The sequence below is a fragment of the Etheostoma spectabile genome, chromosome 20, assembly GCF_008692095.1.
Source record: "Etheostoma spectabile isolate EspeVRDwgs_2016 chromosome 20, UIUC_Espe_1.0, whole genome shotgun sequence".
Taxonomy (NCBI): domain Eukaryota; kingdom Metazoa; phylum Chordata; class Actinopteri; order Perciformes; family Percidae; genus Etheostoma; species Etheostoma spectabile.
In genome coordinates, this window is record NC_045752.1 from 1,984,625 (window position 1) to 2,008,411 (window position 23,787).

General features: G+C 39.5%; 1 protein-coding gene across 2 annotated transcripts in view; it reads right to left on the minus strand.

Moving 5' to 3' along the window:
• The window catches only part of syne1b (spectrin repeat containing, nuclear envelope 1b), an 83,122-nt gene that overhangs the window by 52,173 nt on the left and 7,162 nt on the right, over nt 1–23,787 (minus strand). The window contains exons 2-41 of one of the 2 annotated variants that reach the window (XM_032500789.1): nt 23,450–23,511; nt 20,767–20,862; nt 19,533–19,616; nt 18,509–18,601; nt 18,027–18,205; nt 17,663–17,859; nt 16,892–17,001; nt 16,434–16,484; nt 15,866–15,973; nt 15,618–15,755; nt 14,995–15,159; nt 14,763–14,875; nt 14,413–14,581; nt 14,205–14,301; nt 14,052–14,072; nt 13,533–13,735; nt 13,209–13,373; nt 12,943–13,095; nt 12,697–12,840; nt 11,951–12,118; nt 11,609–11,767; nt 11,352–11,516; nt 10,968–11,102; nt 9,908–10,066; nt 9,205–9,413; nt 8,215–8,323; nt 7,863–8,027; nt 7,463–7,630; nt 6,087–6,263; nt 4,642–4,782; nt 4,376–4,536; nt 3,839–3,989; nt 3,261–3,488; nt 3,043–3,141; nt 2,667–2,854; nt 2,376–2,499; nt 2,086–2,252; nt 1,527–1,680; nt 771–1,396; nt 369–548 (exon numbers count right to left, since the gene is read on the minus strand). In XM_032500789.1, coding sequence (XP_032356680.1) covers nt 369–548; nt 771–1,396; nt 1,527–1,680; nt 2,086–2,252; nt 2,376–2,499; nt 2,667–2,854; nt 3,043–3,141; nt 3,261–3,488; nt 3,839–3,989; nt 4,376–4,536; nt 4,642–4,782; nt 6,087–6,263; nt 7,463–7,630; nt 7,863–8,027; nt 8,215–8,323; nt 9,205–9,413; nt 9,908–10,066; nt 10,968–11,102; nt 11,352–11,516; nt 11,609–11,767; nt 11,951–12,118; nt 12,697–12,840; nt 12,943–13,095; nt 13,209–13,373; nt 13,533–13,735; nt 14,052–14,072; nt 14,205–14,301; nt 14,413–14,581; nt 14,763–14,875; nt 14,995–15,159; nt 15,618–15,755; nt 15,866–15,973; nt 16,434–16,484; nt 16,892–17,001; nt 17,663–17,859; nt 18,027–18,205; nt 18,509–18,601; nt 19,533–19,616; nt 20,767–20,862; nt 23,450–23,511 — 6,181 coding nt within the window. Of the gene's footprint in view, nt 1–368; nt 549–770; nt 1,397–1,526; nt 1,681–2,085; nt 2,253–2,375; nt 2,500–2,666; nt 2,855–3,042; nt 3,142–3,260; nt 3,489–3,838; nt 3,990–4,375; nt 4,537–4,641; nt 4,783–6,086; nt 6,264–7,462; nt 7,631–7,862; nt 8,028–8,214; nt 8,324–9,204; nt 9,414–9,907; nt 10,067–10,967; nt 11,103–11,351; nt 11,517–11,608; nt 11,768–11,950; nt 12,119–12,696; nt 12,841–12,942; nt 13,096–13,208; nt 13,374–13,532; nt 13,736–14,051; nt 14,073–14,204; nt 14,302–14,412; nt 14,582–14,762; nt 14,876–14,994; nt 15,160–15,617; nt 15,756–15,865; nt 15,974–16,235; nt 16,269–16,433; nt 16,485–16,891; nt 17,002–17,662; nt 17,860–18,026; nt 18,206–18,508; nt 18,602–19,532; nt 19,617–20,766; nt 20,863–23,449; nt 23,512–23,787 lie in introns of both variants that reach the window. The other variant, XM_032500790.1, reaches the window with a different exon arrangement.

The window sequence follows — 23,787 nt, forward strand, 5'->3', positions numbered from 1 at the left end:
TAAAAAATGCCAACAAACAACAAAGTTTTTCATTGCTTGAACCTTTCACATCCCAGAAGTGATGTAATGTAAGAAGCACAATGCACTTTAAACAATCAACCATATACGTCATAATTACACCAGAGAGTCTAAAGCTCTAAAAATTGATTTTTGACTCATTTACATCCACGTCAATGGCAAAAAAGGAACGTAAATAAGAAAAGAAAATGACTAACCATGACTATTTCTCCCAGTAAGATCTGTTTTTTGTTCTTTCTTAGTATTGATTAGTTTTTGTTTTGAGTAAGGTTTTTTGTCTTTTACCCTGTACTTTCTGATAATGCAATATTTCCTGACTCATGAAAAACCCTCTCCCACTCCCTCAGTACCTCTCTGTGATGAGCCTCTTGGTGTCCTCCCATGTGGTCTCCAGCAGGCTGATTTCCCTCAGTACCTCCCCAGCCAACTCAGCATCTCTCTGGGCCAGCTGGTTACCCTTGTCCCTCAGCCACTGCTCCTCATGCTGGTGTGACTGTAGCTCATCCTCCAGCTGATTAAAGAACCTAAGCCTGACAAACAGAAGGACAATACGTTGGTGTTGCACATGTTCTCATAAAAAGACGATGTAGTGCACATTCATGTAGTTGCTGGTGCAGGACAGAAAAGTTAATGTAGAAAGAAGGTAAAGTTGGCAACAGCTCAATGCTCTGAGAAATACTTTGTTTTAAATTATAGTATTGTTCAAATACAAATCTGTATTTGTATCTGATAACATTCTTATAATGTTTTACCTTTGTTGTAGCACATGCAGGCTGGGTTCTTTAAAGCTCTGGTTGTCGACTTTTTCTTCAATGTCCTCCACAGCTTTGAGCAGCTGTTCTTTACGCTGTCTAAATGACGTCCAGAGAGCCCCCAGGGCCTCTGCTTCACTCTGCTTAGTACCAAGCAAGTTCCTCACTGCATCCAGCTCAGCACTGAGCGAATCAGCCAGCATGCGGCATGACTTACGAGAACCCTCATCAGCACCAATGTGGAGATGGCTTTTGCAGAGGCTGCTGTCCAGATTAACGGCTAGAGTCTCGAGCTGGCTAATGTCTGGGACAATAGTGGCCAGCTCCTGATGCAGCTCCTCTACTCTTCCACGGTCCCAGCTCCCAGCACTCTCCACAGTCTGCCTCAGACCCCGCAACACCCCTGCAGCCACACCGTGGGTCTGCAGAAAAGCCTCAAGCCTTTCAAGGCACTCTAACTGGAGCTCAGCTATGTGCTGGGCCTCCAGGTAGTGCTGCAAACAGCTGTCTGCTCTGCTGCGGAGGAGCTGTACATCACTAGGCTCACAGAACTTACAGAGCTTCTCGGTCTGCTGCTCTAAACTCAGTCTCACACTGGACTGCTTCTGTAACACCGCCTGGGTCTCCTGTAAAAGGCAATTGATAGAGGATCAGTTTTTGATATTAAGCAAGATGCAATTCGTCAGCCACCCGACTATGATTGGCTCTGGAAGGAGTTGCATTCTGAGTGCACAAATGAAACTGTGTGGTTGTTACCTTTACTTGGGTAGTGGCAGACTGCAGGTTGCTGATGTTGATTTGAGAAGCTGAGTGCAGATTTGAGAGCATGGTTTCACTCCAATGGGAGAATTTGAGCAGGGTCTGGTCAAACTGCTCCACCAGCGAGAGGTGGCTCTGAAGCTCTTTAATTCTGGGGGACAAAACAGCAGCATAGTGAGTCAAATCAATTGAGACAAGACCTGTTTAAATCAGCATTTGTACTGTATACTTTTAAGTCACTCCAATATTTCACACTCCGATATCCCATCATTGTTACACTATATTTAACTGTAAAACAACACAGAGACAAAACATAGCCACATCAGCATTGGCCACTGATATTTTAGAAAAGCACTGAATTAACTGCATTTGTAGCTGCTGAAATACTTTAACATGACTTTATAACATTTAATCACTTACTCACACCAATACAAAAAATACACCACAGAAAAAGCATTACTATTAATATAAATATTATTAATAGTGTATCTGTGACCTGTAAAAAAAATTACAGAAAAAGAAAAAATATGATTTTGATTGTTTTAGATTTTCTTACCTTTGAGGAAGGACTTCATTTTGAGCATGCAATCTCTGCTGCAGGGTCTCCAGCTCGTCTTTAAGGTGCCTAACTCTGTCTTCTGGTGCAGTAGGACACAAAGATGTCCCCACAGATACAAGTTCAGCATAGGCAGGCGCGAGAGACTGGACCTCAGAGTGCAAGGCCTGCAAGAGAAAATAACATTTCTCAAAAACTTTCATTCAAAATATTTTGTCTTTTTTACTTGTGTATCATTTATTCATCATGTTGTGGGAGCATAAGTCTTTTCACACGTTTATGTAGTGTACCTGCAAATCTTGTAGCTCTGTGTGGAGCTTGGCTTTATCAGCTGCCAGATACTGACTCTCCGGTTTGGATGCAGATTCACTTCTCTCCAAGCAGGAAACAAAGTTTGAATGCTGTTTCTCATACCTGAAACGAATCAATAGAAAGAGAGGTGTCTTAGATTTATATATCAGTTTTCACTGTTCTCTGTACTTTACTGCAATTGGAGTGTTTACATTAGCATAAACTGGATAAGCCATTTTTGTTTTTATTCACATGATGTAAAAATCCCACTTATGTTAAATAGCTCATACTTTTGCCAAAGAGAAAGCAGGTTTTCCAAAGTGCTCTGTTTGTCCTTTGCCTTCTGTACGTTTTGGTCATAGCTGTTGTTGAGTTCTGTCACAGTTCTCTCTGCTTGGTCTTTGTCACTGAGTCTTCGGGCACCAGCTGACAGAGACAGCAAGGTTCCCTTCAGCTTCTCTTGATGCTGACAGACATCCTGAAGGACAAAAGCACAAGACAGTGACCCACACAGCATTATCTGTGAGCTGGAAGACAGATGGCACTGTATTAAGCTTTGCCGTTCCTTTACATTACAGGAGCAAAGTACATCAAAGAAAACAAATGTTTCCTTAAATGTATAGAAATATTTTAAAAATAAAGATAACTGTATAAACAACTAAACACCATGTGGTTTTGAAGAGCTTTGTAGGTTTCTGATGAGGAGCTGCAGGATTTGATAGGATGTTCCAGTTTTGTGTGTAGTTCACTGAGAGATGCTTGCACCTAGGAAAGAAACAAGATCGGATAATACTTTACAGTATACCCACATGTTCCCTAAATGCTATTTAGTATATCTTCATGTTGTGTATTAAAAGAAAAAAAGCATCAATATGCCCATTCACCTCCTCAAGGCTATTTTTGAACTTCAGCTGGTGAGAGGAGCTTTCCTCCAGCTGTCCATCAAGCTGCTGTACGCTCTCCTTCAGCTCCTCCCAGTACCTGCCAATTTGGGTCAGACGGGCCTTGATGCGAGCAGCCTCCCCTGAAGATACAAACTGGGCTAGTGCCTGGGAATCTGCCTCCAGCTGACAAGGAACCTCAGCTCGCTCCTGAAGCTCTGCACCAACAGCCTGGACATGCAAGGATGGATAGAAAACTTTATAACTGTCAGGTGGAGGTGAAACTATAGAATTTCGTTGGGTACAGTATTTCGGTGGCGGCAGTCAGTATGGTAAAATTAACTTGTACTTAGGTTGTGCCTCTAATAGCTTTGGCTACTGTGGCCCATTAAACTTCCCTAAACAGTTGCTTTTGAAATGGCAAAGGGCTAATGCAGATGTCAAACACAGAGACGTGTGTCAGGGCACGCTAAAGAATGGGATGTTACTTTCTAACACCAATGGCACTTTAAAACAGCCTTACTGATTGGCTAAGATTACTTTTAGGGCATGGTTGTAGATTTATAAACACAATACTGTACCTTTACTGTGTTGATCTGTTGAACAAGAGGCAAATTCGAAGATTTCAGTACATCCAGCTGCTTTTCTTTGTCAGATATCCATAAGGAAAAGGTTTCAAACCTAGCTCCAAACTGATCCCACTGGGTTTTCATTTCTTCCAGAGTCTTGACACTGGAACACAAGAGTATTAACCATAAATAAATAAATTAGCCGTATTAATTAATTAATAACTACAATTAAAATAATACCATAATAACAATAACAATAAACATTGGTATTCATATCATATACAGAGCCCCAGATATTTGGGTTTACTGTTGTCCTTAAGATTGTGTCAGGTAATTCATCACAGAAATACATTCTCAATTGACTTTCAGAAACACCTGTATACATTTTAAATTGTGTTGTATTTCCCTTTGGTACAGTACAGTACATCTGGTACAATATCATATTAGGCTAAAGCTATAATGTATTTGAAAACCATAACGTGTAACACAATTTGAAAATCTCAAAACATTGTCTACCAAACGCAACAAGAATGAAATTCATCATCTTACTCTTTCTTGAGCCCAGCCTCGACTTTGTCCACTTGTTCACTGATGGAACGAGCTTGTTGTAAAAGCAGAGTCTTGTTCTTTGGACCAAGCTGGATTTCTTTTGCTCTCTTAAGCAATGTGTTCATATGTGAGGCCTTTGCTTCACACTGCTTCAACAACACCTGTTGACAAAAAATAATATTGATAATATTCTTCATTTAGCTAATATATTTCCAGTAATAAATCACAGAATATGTCAGCAAGTGCACAACACAAATTTTACTTACTCTGGCCTGGTCAAGTTCAACTGCCAGACTCTCTGGACTGCTGAAGTTCAGGTCTCTATCCATGGATGAGCGTGCCTTATTAACAAACTCATGCACTGCCTCCTGCTGGCTGTCAAACTCCTGCCAAGCTGCCAGTGTAACCTGGGGATGACATTGCCCAAAATCATTGATCTCAAATTAACTCTACAGAGCGCTTTATCTATAATACACAACATAGTCAATTAAAAATGGATAGAAGAGACATTTGTCAAATACAATGCTGTTTAGCAGCAAACTTGGACATTACTGCTATTGGACCTTCCCACTATCACTATCACTTGAATGCAGAAAAAAACGTTACATCAGGAATAAATTAAGGAAAATATGAAAATATTTACTTTAATATTTACTCTAATTCAGTTATTTAAGATCAAGATCAACCCCAAAAGAACACGTGACATCATTAAATATGCAGATGAAACCACCATGTATGGCTTTATTAGCAAGACAGAGGTAGCACAGCTAATATTCTGCAAGCACCTCGCCCCAGGGGTGCTTAGTCAGAAACATCAGAGTGGTGTGCACCTTACCGAGATCTATAGTGCATTCTCCCAAACACACACAAGCCAAACAAAATTTCCATTTCAGTCCCGCCTTCATCCTGTCTACGTACTATTAAGGCACCATCAAGAGTATTATTACTGATCTACTGCATCACCATCCTCTAAAGGAACTGTAAAGCCTCAGAAGAAAAGTCCTTCCAGCACAAAATATCAATCAGACCGCTCTACCCTTCAGGACAATTATCCCACAAATGCTACATCTCTAAGGTCGACTGTATTAACAGGAAAACTTCTCCTTCTTCACATACAGTAGCTGAGCTGTATTCTATCCACAAAAGGTTCCACAAATCTTTCAGGTTTTACTATTCTGGACTTAATCCATTTATTTATTTATTTACAAGGGACAACACACGTTAATTAACATTAATATGATTTAATTGTGTTTCCATTTACAGTCCATGGGCAGGTTGATATTATACTTTACAAAGAAACAAGACAGTACAAAAAGCAGGCAACACAGAATTAGCACACATACTGTAGGAGTATGCAGCATAAATAAAAAGGGAGCATTGTAAAAACCATTAAAGAACGCCATTAAATATCTATATGGATCATGAGATGAGATGTGTCAGGTTTTAGCTCAAAGGCTAACATTTATAGATCACATTGTAACATTAATTTTACAGTAATTATTTGGAAAAACAAAAAAAAGAGAGCTTTTGAGTTTTTCGATGTTAAGAAAATTAAAGACCCTTTCTGTTCATGCTAATTTGCTACAATTTAGCAAAGACAGGCTGCAGCAAAATCATCTAAGTTTGTTGTAATTATTCAGAGCAACAGTGTTGATTTAATCCACTGTAAAACAGTTTCCCAAAAGTTTAATGAAAAAGTAGCATTGCTCACCTCGAGGCTTTGCTCCTGTGAATCCATATTCTGCTCCATTTTGCTGAGTGTGTTCTCCAAACTCTGAAGGTCCTGCTGCAGAGTCTCTCCCAAACCCTCTTCAGCCTGGAGCTGCTGGCCTCTGGTGATCAGCTGCTGGACATCCTTTCTCTTCATTTTTAAGCGTTTTAACAGTTGCTTTGGGAAGGAAGACATACTTAAAGTCTTATTCTATTGAAATTAATTTAAAGTTATACAGTGCTGCTCATAAGTTTATGAACCTATTCTCAAGTTGACTAAAAGAGAATTAAAAAAAACATCTTTTGGAAATTGATCTTAATGCCTTAATTAAAAAATTAGAAACAAATCCAACCTTTAAAGACACCAGTTTTCTTTGTATATAAATACAATTTTATTTTTAACTAGAGATTGGCATGGGGTACTTTCCATAAAATCATCTCTCAATGCAAATCAAACCAGCTATTAGGCTAACTGAAATAAAACCATGCCAATTTCTATGCATGGTGAAGGGTATGTGTTGATGGGGGGTTATTTTAATTCCAAAGGCCAAGGGAACTTTATCAGGATGCATAGTATCCTGGATCCATGAAATAACTGGCTTTTAGTAATACAAATCTGCTTGCCTCTATGGGAATTTAACATAGTGGTGTGTATACTTATGCATATATTTTTAGGTATTTTAAGGAAGAACATTTATTTATTTACAATACATTATGGGGAGTCACTCCCCAGAGACCTTATGTTCTTTTTTCCCCAGCATGTTCCCTCGGATCAGGGAGGCTCCAAAATCATGGTAGCAGCTGTCGCCATGGTTCTGTAACATCCTGCGATGCCATGTTCATCTTGCTACGCTCTGCTGTGTCCTGCCACGTCCTGCTGTGCCTTGTAATGCCCACAGTGCCCTGCTATGCCATAAACTACTACAAAGAACTGCTTCAAACTACTATTTTTTTTTCTATTTTTGTTATTTCCACTCTTCATTCTAACCCCAACCGGCCCGTCAGACGCCGCCTACCAAGAACCTGGGTCTGACCGAGGTTTCTGCCTAAAAGGAAGTTTTTCCTCGCCACTTGTAAATTCTGGAGTGTGGTCTAGACCTACTCTATCTATAAAGTGTCTCAAGATAACTCTTGTTATGAATTGATACTATAAATAAAATAAAATTGAATTGAATTGAATTATTCATTCACAAGAAAATAAGCTAAGGTTGGAGTTTTTAAGGCATTAAGATCAATTTCCAAAAGATGATTTCTTTATCAACTGTATTTTATTTTATTTATTTTAACTTTAAGTTATCAACTTTAGTTAATAAAAAAGTCCAAGTAATTGTTTCCCCAATTATATAAAAAAAGTATTTTGTGAATGTCCTACTGTACCTGGTGAACAAGGAGTAATTGCTGCGCTTCTCTTACAGTTGGACAGTCCAGTATTTTGGTGACCTCGGCCTGAGCCTCTTTCTGACCCTGGACGAGATCCTCCAAAGTAGTTTGTACCTCTTCCCTGAACTGCACACAGTCCCCCACAGCCAGCACCATCTTCTCAGCCTGGAAGATATGACAGAGAAATATACAGTATCAGAACAAACATGATGAATTAGTAGATCTTACCTATAAATTAAAGTTGTATAATAATGCCCTAATAATGTATATAGAGTGTTTTATTAATTCTGTATCTGTATTTTACTTATATAACGTTAAAATGTTTAAGCATACTGTAGATTCCCAAAGGGGATATGCTGTCTGGTACCCAAAAAATACAAGAAAAAGCTGCATCTACCTCAAAGAGAGAAGCAAGAAGCCCCTTAAAATCAGTAGAGAGCTTGCTCAGTGCACTTCCTTGCCTCTGGGCATCGCTGTCAGCACAGATCTCAATAAGTACGGCAATACGAGCTTTTAGCCAGCCAAGATTCCCCTCCTGTAGCTCTGCATCATTCCTCAGCTCCTGCACACAGCAAAAGAGTGTGATACACATGTGGTCATGAGAGTCATCTGACACAAAGTGTCAAATCTCCTCTTGTCAGCAGTGACAGTGACAAGCCCGTAGCACATCACATGTGACACCTCCCAGAGGAGGCAAAGAGGGGACTGTCAGTTAATAGTTGGGCCGTGGGGTGTTTGAACTAACTCACCATGATGGTAGCCTTCACCTGGCCATATTTTCTGGGGTCATTGGCTCGGTTTCTCAGCAGCCTCAGTTGGCTTTCTTTAGATATCAGCCAGCAGGAGAGTTCAGCGTACCTATTACACACCATGACGGGAAAATATCACGTTAAACTCAAAAAGATTTCAGGAATAATTGCTTGTGAAAGTAAAGACTGCCATTATTAAAGGCAAATTGTTTCATTAATGGACCTTTATTGGGCCTCAAATTTACAAAGTGAATCATCTTTAACCTACAGCCCCATGTCTTAAATGCCTGAGATAATTAACACATCATAATAAATAAAAACATCCTTTGAAAAAAAAGAATAAATGTATAAATCAACAAAAATACCACAATGTTGTATCTCAAATAAACGTATTGATCATTTTACTATGCCTCTGACTACCAGGTGTGCATTGGATAACACTTACATAAAAAATTATATTAGTGCTTAGAAATAACAGATTGAAGAGATGTTTTCGCTGTTTAGGTCAGTGGCACCTGCATTTGAAGATTAAGGAGTTTGCTGTTGCTAATGTGCACATCCCCAAGATGTTATTACACATGAGGTCTATGTGGTGGCCACAAGAACTGTAAATGGTCTGGTTCAGACTCCTCTGTGTATTTTCTTTATGAACAGTGTGTGTTGACAATAAAAGACAACATGAAGCAGGATGAAGAATCTTTGCCTTTTCAGTAACGCCAGACAAATCTTGTTTTTGAGATCTATCAAATCCATATGCCTTGCAAACATTCTCTTCACCCTCTCTCTCATCTCAAGTGAATAATATAATTTAAACAAGATTACTTTTGGTATGTAATGAATGCAGGGCACTGCCTGGTGAATGAACACATTATTCAACAGCTCAGCCATTATTCTGTAGGTATGACCATTGTAACCACCATGACCATTGTTTTGGATCAACCCCTTGGCAGCATTGAAAAAAAACTTCACCAAAATACGTAGTTATTTCACCTTGCATTGTACTCTTTCCATTTATCTGGGTGCTGCATTAGCTTCTGATGGGTGTTCTCAATTTCCTCTCGGACCTCAGAGAAGTCTTTTCTTGCTGTGTCCAGGATCTGGTGGACAGGGTCACTCTCAGGAAGCTTTAGACAAAGTTCCTCCATCAGCTGCAGCCTTTTCTCACAGATGGAATGGGGGCCCTTTTCCCTAAAGAAGGCCTAAAGTAAAACAAAAGCATGATTATTTACTTCTGTTAGAAGTGAACACCATGAATACAGGATAAAATGTCCTCCTGCAATCATAAATCAAGTGTGCACCTGAACTTTCTGGAGTGAATTGTTATTTTATATTTTGTTGAATGGTCTGGAATGTTGTGGTTGTTGTGTCATCTTTTCTTGATTTTTGTCTGAGTGGGTGGTGGTGACGGAAAGGGGGGGGGGATTTGTTCATGTTGTATGTTTCATATTTTGTTAAAAAATTAAAATAAAAACTGAAAAAATGTATGTGAATGTAAGACAACCAAGTGCCGCGGCCTCAATCAGCAACAGTATTTGCTTGACAATAACACAGGAAGGGACTCAGTTCTTTTGGATCAGGTTTATCAAAAAATCTTCCCACGCTGCTACACAGCAGTGAATTTGCATTGAATTGTTTCACATTGAGTTGATCAATACATGAAACTCAGCCAGCTGGCCAGCCACTCTGTGCTCACCCTGTGCTCCTTGATGAGCCTCTCGCTCCCCATGCTAGCCAGGTGGCGGTTTTCCCTGGTCACCTCCGCCTGACACTCCTGCAGCAACACCATCAGCTTGCTCCTCTCCACCTCCACTTTAAGATGCAGCAGGTGAAATGGGGCCTCTGTCTGAATGTCCTGTGAAATGAGAAAATTCAACAATTACGAGGCCAGAGCCAAAACAATTTGTGCAGCTTGTTTCTAACCAGGGGAGATTCTAGGATCAGACCTTTAGGGGGGCTCAGCCCCCAATCAGAATGTGACACGGATACAGTGCCTGGCAGAAGTGTTAACCCCCCCCTGCTAAATCATTAATTTCATTAGCCGATAATCTTTGAGCCAGCTACTGAACAACAATGTCAGATAACGGTTTTTGACACTATTAACACTATGATGGAACTAAACCTGACACTTTATAAGTCACAGTAATAACGACCAATTTGACACAATCTTTACACATTCAGCAATTTTAGCTACTTACGTTTTAATTTGGGTTCTAATCTGTGCCATGAAATAACCAACTTCTTCTCTGGGGAATACCAACATTAAACTTCACAACCGTCTCATGCGCTCCCTCTGACAGATTAGATAAAGACTCAGCCAAAGGCGGGAGTCTGGCACAACCAACTCGCATTGGCCAAAACTATGTTTCTGTTAACCCGTTTCTTGACTGACAGGTGCATAGCATCGGCTACAGCGACACAGGATTTTAAACCGGTTTCTTTGAACCAGTAATTGTTTGTCTTCTGTCACTAACAGACAAGTTCGCAAACTCTAACTTGAAGCACTAAAATTGCCAATGTATCAAACGTTTAGGCCAATGTTGAAAAGTGCCACAAATTTTGGTTTTATTTATATTAGTTAAATGGAAAAAAATGAGATTGGAATTATGTATTATTCATAATTATTACTATTAGTTTACACCTTACGTCACAAATGTGCAGCTGCAAAAAGAAAATGGACTTAAAAATATGTCTTTGCAATCTACTTGGAGCTGCATCCTTGAGCACTTGAAATTTGACACTATTCAAGCACTAACCTTCCAGTGTTTGTGTAGCTTCCTGACTGTTTCCTGTAGCGACTGCTGCTCCTGCTCTGGCAAAATATCTGTCAGCTCATCACAAGCCTTGAGGAACGTATTCAAGAGCCGCTGGTCCAGCTGACCAAAGAACTCCTGCAAAAAAAAATCAAGGACTCATCATGTGTCATACTTTGTCAAGTCATGTCTTAATTACATGCATCCTTCCTATTCTTTGTTTTAATTATACTGTATATATTGCTCGGTTGCAATGTTCCATGCTGTGCTAGGACTGACTGTGGTGGTTAAATAGACATAAGATACAGTGTATGCACAGCTATGTATGGCACTGTATGATGTTAAACTGTACTTTCCTGAATCTTACACAGGGCACAATTTTCTTACCGTGTGTTTCTTGAGCAGCTCCTCTGGGTTGCCTCTTTCTGTCAGACAGGTCTGTGCCGTTTTAAGAACCTTCTCCAGCTCTATCCGTGATTCATCAAATCTCTTCATGAGGCAGCTGTTTGCCTCCACATTCTTCCGCCACTCTGTAGATTCCTTAATCATGCCCTTAACACACAAACAAGTTATTTCTTTAAATATTGAAAGACTTCTAAGAGCTGAATAGAAATTAAATAGGCCTTGGATGTTTACTGCACTACCTGTGAGGAGGACTGTAGGTCTGCTACTCTTTTTTGCAAAAGGCTCATGTCCATGTACTGAAGAGTTTTACTACTGTTCATTATTTTCTGGATGGTCTGGTGGTTTCTCTCTATCGCTGTTAAACACTTCTTACAGCTATGTGTGAAGGTCGCCAGCTCCTGTAGTATTCAATGACAAGCAGAGTGTTATTGATTAATATCTTGAAGCTGTGCTTTTCAGTCTAAAATGATGACACATGAAAAATGCTAGTAAGTAAGTATGTAATGTAATTTATTTATCTATGTATTTAAACATTATTCAATACAATTGATATAGTACTATATTGAAACTGTATTAGTTACCTGGCATTTCTGTTTAAAGTCTACTGGTCCCTCAGAGTCACCAGTGCTGGTGATATGACTGGCCTTCTCCAGAGCCTGGTAGAAGCCTGTGATGTTCTTCTCCATTTCTTCCAGTGGCGGTAATAGAGACTGGGACTCCCTCAGTAGAGGCAAACATCTCTCCCTCACCTGATTGGAGGAAAGAATGTCAAATAAAGCAAACTACAGGTGGCTGATATGCTGTTTTGATCTAGTACAGCAAATAAAATAATATTTACTTTAACGCAATGGCAGCAATTAACTATGTTTTACATATCCTTAAAACAATCATTTGCATAATAATTGCAAATTGGCAGTCCTATATTTTTCTGCAATAAAGCACATTTAAATTTTTCCCCAGTTCCAAAGTTTACCTGCAATCCTTATTTATCCATGCTTTGGTTAATTTTTGGATAACAAAACTTATTTTGCTTAATATTCAAGTAGATTATTTTGTTTAAGGTTAGAATGAGGTTTGATCATGTTTTGCTTACTTTTATGTAAAAGAAAACCAAAAGATGTCCAATATGTTTGTATAAATAGTTTTGGATTCCTAAATACATCAGGAAGTAATAATAAACACTGGCAAAAAAACAAAAAACTAACTGGGCACCTTGGAAAGCACCAGTTTAACTATAAAAAAACGCATAAATACACAAACGTGCATTTGTAAAAATAGAAAATAGAAAAGCTAAACAAGTAAATACTGTATAATGACATGCACACACCTTGCTCAGCTGTTCTTTGACCGAGGCCATCACAGCCATCATCTGTGAAACTTCCTCCTGAGGAGTGTCTTTGGTCAACAGCTGAGCGGTACGGCTCGCTGCCTTACAGGCGGCTTCCATAGCTGGCACTTTGTGCTTGACTTCCTGCGGTAAATTTGGATAAAGAGTAGAGGCATTTTTCATTGCAGAGCAGACAGATGAAAATCAGTCTATAAAAAGTAAAGGATGAGCGAATCATCCGCTTACCTCAACATCTTGAACAAAGGCTCTGACGTTCAGGAAAGACACTTGGACAGGAGCAGTCATTTTCTCATTGGTTGCATCCATGAATATTTTCAAGGTATTAATCCCATCATGGTAGTCTTGTCTCAATTTATCTACTTCGTCTGCTCTTGCATACTGCCAATAAAACAGAGGAAGGCAGTGAGTTATCTTTTTGAAAACTTAAGCTGATGCAATAGAAGGGATCATTATATAATAATTCACGATACAGTTGTTCAAAGGGAATTTACATGTTTGACTTTGACAAACAGCTCCCTCCATCTCCCATTCAGAAGAAGAAGCTGCTGCTTCAGATCCCGTGAGACTGTGTCATCGCAGGTCTCAATGAGAAAGTTTCCTGCATCATTCATGTCCATGTGTTGCTGCATCCAATGAGAGAGGTTTCTGAAGAAATCCTAAAAGAAAAAAGGAAAGAAAGACCATAGCTGCAATGACTCAAATGCTTTGTGACCGTTTAAAAAAACATTCCTCATACAGTTTGGCAGGAAAAAAATATAAGCTTTATAATATAAATAGTCCTGTTTATCATGACTAGTATCTGTGATTGTAATTACCCGTTTAGCATTCTCTGACTGATTGAGCATCTGCTCACCGTCCTCTAGCCAGGCCTGCAGAGATGCCACTGTGCTACTGTACTTCTCCCAGTTCGAGATCACCTCCTCCAGCATGCTGCGAACACTCCGCACCTCCAAAGCCAGGTTCCTCCACTGAGCTGTGGCATCACTAAGGAATTTACTTACCCCTTCTGCTTCATCAACTGGAAGAAAAATATGGAACTAGTTCAGTTTAGTTAAAACACAATATGGGCATCAACTGTACAGGTATAAAAACATTGATTATGCTGATAATTTTGGTTGATGCTACAAGCTGTTAGGTCAGAAAGATCATGCTAAAATTGCATTCCAATTAATGCAATTATTGTTACATTTTCATGCACAATGCAATATTATGATTTCTCTGTTCTAAACATATTTTAGATAAGAAAAGTGCAACCCCAAATTTCCAGAAAGGTGCGGCTCAGGAAACAGGCAAAGTTAAGGTTTCAAAGATTATCAGGCTGTATTTAGACTTACCTTTGTTACAGGTCTTAGACCCTGTAACATTAAATCAATAAAAAGGCTGTTTACCATGAGCCATAAGCAAATTTATATATGTATACATATATTATACATATATATATATATATACCTTAACAAAGAAATTGGTAGTAAAAACAGAAGTCTTACTTGAGCTGTCAGACTTTACATAAACCTCTGCAGCCTGCCTTAGGCCTGTGAAGATGATCTCATACTGCTCAAAGAACCGGTGGCCTTCTACAAAAGTCTAGAATAGAAAGACAAACATGAAAATAAAGATTAAATAGTCTGGTAGACACGTTGCCATTCAAATACTGTAAATATTGTAAATACTATAAAAGCAATAATTGCCACTTACAAGGTAGGTTTGCAACAGTAGTTCAACAGAGTCCCGTCTGCCATATTTAATGATCCAGGACTTAAGCTTTGACTCAGCCAACATAAGAAATGCCATCAGCCGATACTTCATTTCGCAGAATTCCAGTTTAATCAAGTGAGCGTGTGATGATGTGGACACAAAATTGAACCTACAAATTAAACAGATGTTCAATAATCATTCTTTTTTGTTCTTTGATTTTTACAAGAGGCACAGAAGACCAGAAAAATGTTTTACTAAACAAAACTGGTAAACATCAAGTTGATGTTCAATTTTAAAATTTGTTTAGGAGAAACTACACATAAAATGTACTTACAAGACAAAGGTCTTACCGTTCAGCCATATCTTGTAGCTGCTCAGATGGAACAGGTACCCCATTTACTGATCTGTCCCTGTGGATCTGCTGGAAGGTTTGTCTGTGCGATTCCAGGTTTTTTAACACCTCCTGCAAAATGTAATCACATATAATCATGGCCACATTGACCTTCCTATAAAATGTTTTGGATACCTACGATGGCAAGATATGTATCCAAACACATTGAAACTAAAGGTGTGCTGTGTTACCTTATGCTGCTCCAGTTTTCTGTGCAGAACATTGGCTGTCTCTTCATGATCATGCTGGATGGGAATGTCTTCTCTCAGAGCCATCTCTGCCCTGTGAAGCCAGGCTCCAATCACTCCCAGAGGACCAGGCAGGGACTTGTCCAGATGGATGTGCCAGTCCAGCAGCTGAAATTGAAATACGTTAAAACACCCACTCTACCAAAGCAAGATCTTACCATAGAGGAGGCTATGCTGATCGAAACATTTCCACATGTTCACAAGCAATCAGGCTCCAAAGGAGTTTTATGCCAGTCCGGACGAGCTGTGGGTGTCCAGAGGAGCAGGCTGCCAAGTTAACAAAACCTCCTCTGTTTCCGTCTCCTCTCCTCAGGACAAACTCTTTTTAAAACGCTTCCGTTACACTTTAAACTTTCACTGGCAGCCAGGGAAGAACGGCACGCTAAATTGTGTTTCCCCCATGTGATACTTTCACTATAGCAATGTGATTTTCAAGAAAAAAAACAGCATAATGACAAATAACTAATGGACAATCTAGGTATGATTGATTATCATAATTAATTCAGCTTTCTTTGTGGCTTGGTTATAAATTATTCAGGCTGTGGAAAAGTATACAGTACAATTACCCTGGCAGAGACACGGTCCCATGCCTGTTTGACCAGAGCTTGGTCTACAGACAGCTTGCCATCTCTGTGCACTGGCTGCAGCAGTGGATCTGTCTGCTTTTTCTTCATTTCATACTGTACACGGAAGCTCTTAAATGCCTGAAAAACAAAAAGATTAAATGAGAAAGACATGGTCAGAGTTGAAAATTGTCTTTGTCAAAGCAGAATGCTCTGTAATAATGCACTTTGTCTTTCCAGCCTTGATTAACCTGATATTTGTCAGTGAGATTTCCCTCTGCTCCCTGGGCCCGCAGCACATCTCTCTCCAGCTGATCTAAAAACACCTTCAGCTCTCTCAGCATCTTTCGCTCCTCTCTCTGTTCACAATCAGGAAACATGCAGCTTAGAGTCACAGAAACAGACTGATTTGAATCCTTTATTATTATTTTTTTAGATGAGCATGCCAATACATAGAGAAACTCACACCAAACCAACATTCCAGAAAATCCTCTCTCTTTTTTTCTACCCTCTACGTTTTAGCACAGATTAGTTGTATAAGTCATGGTAGAAGGAAAGGGGTATGAACAGTAGCATCTTCTTCAAACCTCTGATTTAGTCTGTTAATTTAGTCAAACATACCTCAAGCATTTGCTCTATATCTTGGGGACCAAACTATCCAGGAAAGCAGCAAGGCACAGAAAGAGATGGAAACACACCACACAACGCATTAGAACAGCAAGGAGGAAAAAAGAAGCGGAGGATGGAAAAATTAGATTAGGGCGAGGTGGGAATACACTCCAAACAGAGAGCATGCAGCACTATGACCTGAAGTCTCACCTGAAGTACTGGCACTGACAGTGCAAAAGTTGGAATTGAGCCAAGACGCAGCTTAATGTGCAAAAAATAAAAAATAAGTAGATGGCGATGGAAAACTAAATTTTGATGAATATATTAAGTCTGTGTTCATTTTTTTCATTCATGAGAGCTTAATGTGATAAAATGATAAGTATGAAAAAGGCTTACAACAATCAAGCACAGCAGCAGATAAAGCATGTTTTCATCAAGCATTTACTGTTGATCTCTGCATGTGATAATTTGATATACTCATTTTTGGGAAATGTGGATGGAAGCAATATATACAACTTAATTTTTGAAACAATAAGACATATTAACACTATTCTAGACTATTTTGTTAAAAAACAATATTTTCCCCCAGATAATCCCTGATGTATCACTGCCTTGTATGTACTGTACAGTATATCAAACATTATAAACATTTTAAACATTTAAAATACCTCGTCCTGCTGTCCATCAGTCTCAGAGTGGTGTGGGTTTGGGTAGTGCTTGAGGAACTGAGCCACGTATGTCATGATGGATTTCTCATCTGGTTTGTCTACATCCACATCTACAGAGCAACACAATGCGCTGGATGAAACTTTACACTGATGCAAAACAGAAATTTTTCAGGATTTCAAAAATCATGTCAGTATTTCACTTTAAACATGAACTCGTAGCTCTACAAAAAAGGACAGGTATGACATTTCATTTGGTATTAAGTCAATATGACATTTAAAAAAATTAAATTGCATCCTCAAGAGGAGGGTATGTCTCTGCAGGCCTGACAGACCTTATTAACACTACTTTCATCTTCATCCTTGACCTAATGTTTCTAGAAATCAGGGCTAAGCTCCCGTAAAAGCAGAGACATTTCAGAGCAGCTCTTTGTGCAATAAAGCATCACGACTCTAGCAGTGAAGACAGGATTGCAGTGCCACTGCAGACTGCTTCATTTCCACAGACTAAAACTCAGAGCCACAAGTACACACAGCATTTTAATCCTCTGGAGGGTTTCACTGATGTTTTCAGCAAACATGTTGGCAAAACACTCATGCAGAATTGATTGACAGAGTAACATAATTTCAATAATTTAATACTGCATATTTGCTGCTTTTATGTCTATGTGTCAAAAGACTTACCAATTTAACACACATATTCAATGCTACCTTGTCTGAATAGTCTACTACACTGGAATATTTAAAGCAAGCAGTTGGAAAGGTCAAGGGCACCTTCTGGATCCAGCAGGCGGGGAATACCCAGCTCATTTTCAGCAAGTGCAAAGGCTTCCTCCAAATTCTCCCTGTTGCTCCTTCTCCGCACCACTTCCATGTCCACCAGGTCTGGCCTGATGGCGTGAACCACCGACTGGAACGCAACACCATCACGCCAGCTGGGACCAAAGTCCTTCACCTCAATTCCATGATACCTGAAAAACACATACTTGAGCGTTGTTGTTTTGCAAATTTCCTACAAAAGAACACAGACACCCTATCTATACCTTATTTATACTGTATATCCATATAGTATATAGAACATAATACTTCTTTACATATTTTAACACATGGCAAAAAAGGTCTTTTGAAAGTGACTTACTTGGCAGCTGTGCACTGCACCCATCTGAGCATGGCCTTTTTGGCATTGCCCTGAAATTTGTTAACCACCTTCCGCTTCATGGGAGGACTTCCTGCTTCAGAGCTGGCTAAACTCTCTACTGAAGAGTTGCTGTTGGACAGGGCCTGGAGGGCTGGCAGGTTGCTGGTTAACTCCTCAATCTAAATGAAGAACAAGACCAATGGGAAAAGAAGAGGATGCATTGTGACCATGGCAACACAAAAACAAAATGGCAGTATTTCTTGGCATTCAACATCATCATTTTGTGGCAATCTATCCAGTGATGGCTGTTTTACGCTTACATTACGCTATGAAATGGTTTGACAAGACAAAGATCAGCATTGGATAAAAATGTTTGGTCCAGGAGTTTGTGAAGAGCAGGGTTTATTTTTAGGGCATCAACTCACCTTGGAGTGAGCACAGTTATCAAACTCTCAGAATTTATCAATCATATGAAGTGTTACCTGAAAGTAGAGGATAACAGTCCATATCAACCCAAGAACAATAGATGGTCGTCCATCTGCGATGTCAGTGGCATGAATGTTAACGAGTTTGATCTGAAAAAAAACAGAGGATCAGTCTGGAAAATAAGTCAAATGCAGACAGACTGAAAGTGAGATTTCTTTTTTTAGATTTTCACCCCCAGAAGCCCTGAGATGGTTCATACTGTCCAAATAAATGTTGCAAGCTTTTGTTGTTGTTGCTCAAAGGCATCAAAGGCAGGTCTTTGATGCAGGTAAGTACTGTAATATAGCCAAGCCAGGAAGGTAGAAACAGCCACAGTGAGAAGTGAACCAGAATGAACAGAAAGAAGAAGACAGTTGTGTTCAACTAGGCATTAAAGGAAAAGCAGAGGTACCACAGCACTGCAAACCTAGCATTGGTTACTGCCACAATTTGCCAATTTTTACATCTGTACATTTGAGCAGCTCCAAATACAAGTCAGTAACCAGCGTTTCAGTCAAAAATGCATGACAATAGAAAAGCTTAGTGACTAAATTTATTGAAACAGAATGGCTGTATCCAAGCGCTGCTTAGTACACATCGTGCATCAAATTAAAAGAATGCATACAGCATTTGATCACACAGGGCGTTTAATGGCGACTGACCGGAGATCCTCGATACACAGACTGAAGGCATTCATGAAGGGAGAGAGATCGCAACAATGTAAGTCTCCATCCTCAGGGGACACAGATGAAAGTGGGACACAGGCTTCATAGAGCCAAGGGATTTAGAGATGAGTTATGTAATCAAGAATTCCTATTTCCATCTGCTGCTTTTCTGAACATAGTGCATGTTACAGACCTTATGTACGTGCACTAACATGTATCTAATCATCAGCTTTTTCTTGTGAGTTCCAAATCATACAATGGACTTCTTTAAGACATGCCACTGTTTTCTTCTAGAATGATGTGGAGTTGTAGAAAAAATTGACTTCATAAAATGTTCATGCCAAAGGTGAAATTGCTGATATGACTGAATGCTTACCTTCCTGCCTTCGAGGAATTTGAGCGCTGTGCCAATGTTGGAGACCCAGTGGATCCTCTTCAACTGGCGGCCTTGCTCACGGGGCTGAGGAAAGAAAGGGAAAATTAAGTCAACTGAGAATGCCATTTCTTCCTTCAACCATTTAATTATGTCTACTTTACTACTTAACCACTCATTTTGGACAGTCATATTTGTCACTAGTTGCAGAGTAAGATACTGAAAGTGGACTGGGAGTATTAGCATGGCTTATTTAACAAACGTTAACTGGTGAACCAAAGCTGCTTTATGAGAACAAGAATAATCTAGTGCGAGTTAGAACCAGCTTCAATAAGATCTACCTATGTGAATTATTTGGCTGAAATAAACCAGCAGGGGGCCACTCCTGAAAGCAGTAATTGAAAGCATTAGGCAGTGTTCACCATGACATGCAACTTATTCATTTGCCAAGTAACAGCTTTACAGATGACATGGCATTTTGTTTCCAGACAGGTCTGATTACTAAATCCTTATCAGAGTCTGAGGCAGTGTTTATGTGTGCGTGAGCTTGTGTTGCTATTTTTGCAGGGACCAATTTGAGATTCAAACCACTTCAGACATTTGTGCATTTTGAGGACATTTTGGCCCATCACTACCTGAAAGGGCTGTTTGATACATAAATACTTATTAAAAGGTCCCATGGCACGAACATTTCCCTTTATGAGGTTTTTAACATTAATATGAGCTCCCCCAGCCTGCCTATGGTCCCCCAGTGGCTAGAAATGGTGATAGGTGTAAACCGAGCCCTGGGTATCCGGCTCTGCCTTTGAGAAAATAAAAGTTCAGATGGGCCGATCTGGACCTTATGAGGTCACAAGGGGAAAAGTTTCCTCCCCTTTCTCTGCTTTGACCACCCAGAGAATTTTGCCCACCCATGAGAGAGAGACATCATGGCTTTCAAACGAGCAAAGTGGCAGTTTGTTAAGGCCACACCCCCAGCCTCCACCTTGCCCCCCCACCTTCTTCTCCTCAAAAGCTACAGACTCAAATGGCACATAGTAAGGAAAGCTCATTGTGGGACTGGCTCTAGTGGCTATAATTCTGCACCAAGGCTGAATTTTGGGAAAGAGACTTGAAAAGGAAAGAGATATGGTATTAGCATCTGTATTAGCATCTGTAAGGTAAGAGGTATAGAACATGTCTATGCAATCATGTTTAAATCCTTCCTGTGCAAAAACAATTCATCAGATCTACTTACTAGTCTTTGGCCAGACAGAACCTCCAACAGAGCCAGAAGCTTCACCCCATCTTTGATGTCCTCAAAAAGGTCGTTAACCTCCAGTGGGGGTTTATACTGGGGGAGGAAAAAACACAGTTTTAACAACACAAAAACTAATAATCACAACAACAAATGAAAATTGTAATAATCAGAAATGAATCACTCTTGAAAACCTATGCATTTATAGAACCAGTAATGTTACATTGTTAATTATATAGTGGGGAAAAAACATTGGTATTCTAATCCATTAGCAGGGATGAAGTGAAACCAAATGCTGCTTGTGAGAAACAGGCTTGTTAGCAACAACCACAGAGCCTCCCTGCGGCTGAAAAGATGGTGCTTTTTCCTCAGCAGTGGCTAGGTGCCCAGTCCTGAGGCAATGGTGGTACTCATTTAACCCTAATTGGACTGTCTCCTGATATCATATTCACACATTTACAGAGCTGTATGAATAACAGCGTTACAACCTACTGTGTTACACAAGTATCAGTAAATGAAACAGATGTGTATTTATTTAGCAGAGTGAAGCTTAAATTAAAAGGATAGCTCACCATGGGAATTCTTTATTTGGCACCATATACAAGCCATTTCACAACTCAACATATTCCATGACAGGATGCAGTTGGCTGCCTATTCGGGGCATAGCAGTGTGAAGAGGCAAGCGTCTGTCCTGTTATTCTGTACATTTGCACTCACCAAAGTACTGTAGAAGATGTGTCATGGTTTGTGCCACATTTCTATTCAAATATAATCAGTTGTTTGCGATATATCTAAAAAAATACTGGTTCTAAAACATGCAGTGTTCTATTACACTGTAGCTAAAGTTCCATTAGTATTGTATGACTGAACACACAGTTATGCAGTAATGTGTTAAAAAGTCAATTAAATATACTAAAATTATATGTTAAATAAAATTGAATATAACATGTATAACATAACATATATATATATATAACATATAATAAGTATCTTTAATACTATATTCCTACCAATCAGATTAAAACAATTTTTCTACAATTAAACTGCTAATATGCACAATCATGCAAAAATAGCTTCTGTCATTTGGTAATCATTCCCACCCTGGAAAATTATTTACTGAGCAACAGAGTCACATGAGACCTCACAGTGGAAAAACTGTGAAAATCACTGGAAAGATACTTCCTAATACAAAATCAGAGGAAATGGAAACAAAGGCTGAAGGGAAAGTGTGACAACTGGAGGAAGTTCAAACTTAGATAACAAACTTTCACCCATGAACAGGAGATTCCATTCACACCCATATTCACTGATTATTCATACACAAAACTATTGCAAAAAACCTTACGTGCACTGAGAAGAAAACTCATATTTACTGTAAACTTCCCTGTTAAATAACCCAGTATGGCAGCTGTCCGCAATGTAAATATGACTTTTTGAGAGCTATATTTTTTATGATGTAGCGTTTGCTACATTAGTCTTATTGGTATGCACTGTGAGTAAACTTGAGCGCAGTGCATGAATAATGAAGAATAGACCAACAAAGAGTCTCTGCGTTGGCCCACCACATAACTGAGATTCTTTCAAAGTTTCAGAAGCCAAGCTCTGAACTAATGTGGGAAGCTCAGACTCAACAAAAAAACCCTCTGAACCTAATCTCTTTGCCGCGTTTCAGACTTAAACCCCTGTTAGCGGTGTCTGACTAGTTGAACACTTTGCTGTGTCGCCATTGATTACACTTGCACACAAAAATAACTCAGTACTCACTCTGAATTCTAAACTTTAGTCAGCATACTCTAACACAGTTTGTTATCTTAGGGTCACGGTGTGATTTACATGCATGAACCCTAAAAGCAGACGACTGCCTACGGGGAACTGTCCTCACCCTCTTGCTCTCCATCTGTACACTGCGTCACTATCCGAGCCAAATTCTGTCCACAAAGACGCACACTCACAAATAACAAAACACCCTCACACGTACCTACACAATCATACGCAGCGGACACACTCAAACACCTAACACACAACAAACACATAGCCCACACACCAGTTAAGTTTAGACACCAGTCTAAATAAATCCATTATACATCCCATATGTCCACATAAACCCATTAGTTTTGAGCTCAAGTATAAATGCTCCTTGTGGTCTTCCTTAAAGCAGAACTGCAGTTTGGCACTGTGTAAGTTTTATCTTCCCAGCGAAAGCAACATGCTACATGACCATTTCAATAGTTTTCCTCTCAGGATAACAGAAGAATCTGGCTATACTGCAGTGGGTGTTCCCACGCCATCATTAGATCTAGCTAACTGTCTTCAGAAACATAATTTCATATTAAATGCTTAAGAAATAACCTGTGTCATTATTTATAGTTAAGTGAATAAATTCAATCATCTTGTGTAGGGTAATAGGTGTCATAATTGTTGCACTGCAAAGCCCACCTTGCAGTCGATTCCCTCCACAGGCGTAACGGCTCAGTGGCCTCAAATACAAAAGGTCAAAGAAAAGCTACATGATAATGAGCATCGTAAGCCTCTCTCATTAAAATAGTCATAGCACAGCTTCCAAACTATATTTGACAATTTGTTTAACATGATGAGCTTATAAATCTCCAGCTCCTGTAGAGTGAGTTATATTAGCCACATAGTGCAAAAGCAGAGGCGAGCATGGATTGAAATTCACACTTACCTTTGCTAAATGAGAGTTGATCCATTTTGTGAAGGTTCTCTTTTGCACTGCCTCCTGCTCATCTAAAAATAAAAGGGAAGGAGAGAATGTCAATACATGATAGACGCCACATGCTTTTGATGGTTGACGGTTAAGCCCCATACAGCAGACTAAAGGAGCTGGGGATATTCATACTGTAGAACCTACACAGCTAAATGGGGAGAATACACTCAGTCAGTAGGACTTTATGATCAGAGATTGTTCTTGCAAAGAAGTGGCTGCTATTAGATTCTAGATATGGATATGGTTGGGTTTATAGCTACCACAGACTCATAAAATGCATTAAATATAAATCCCCT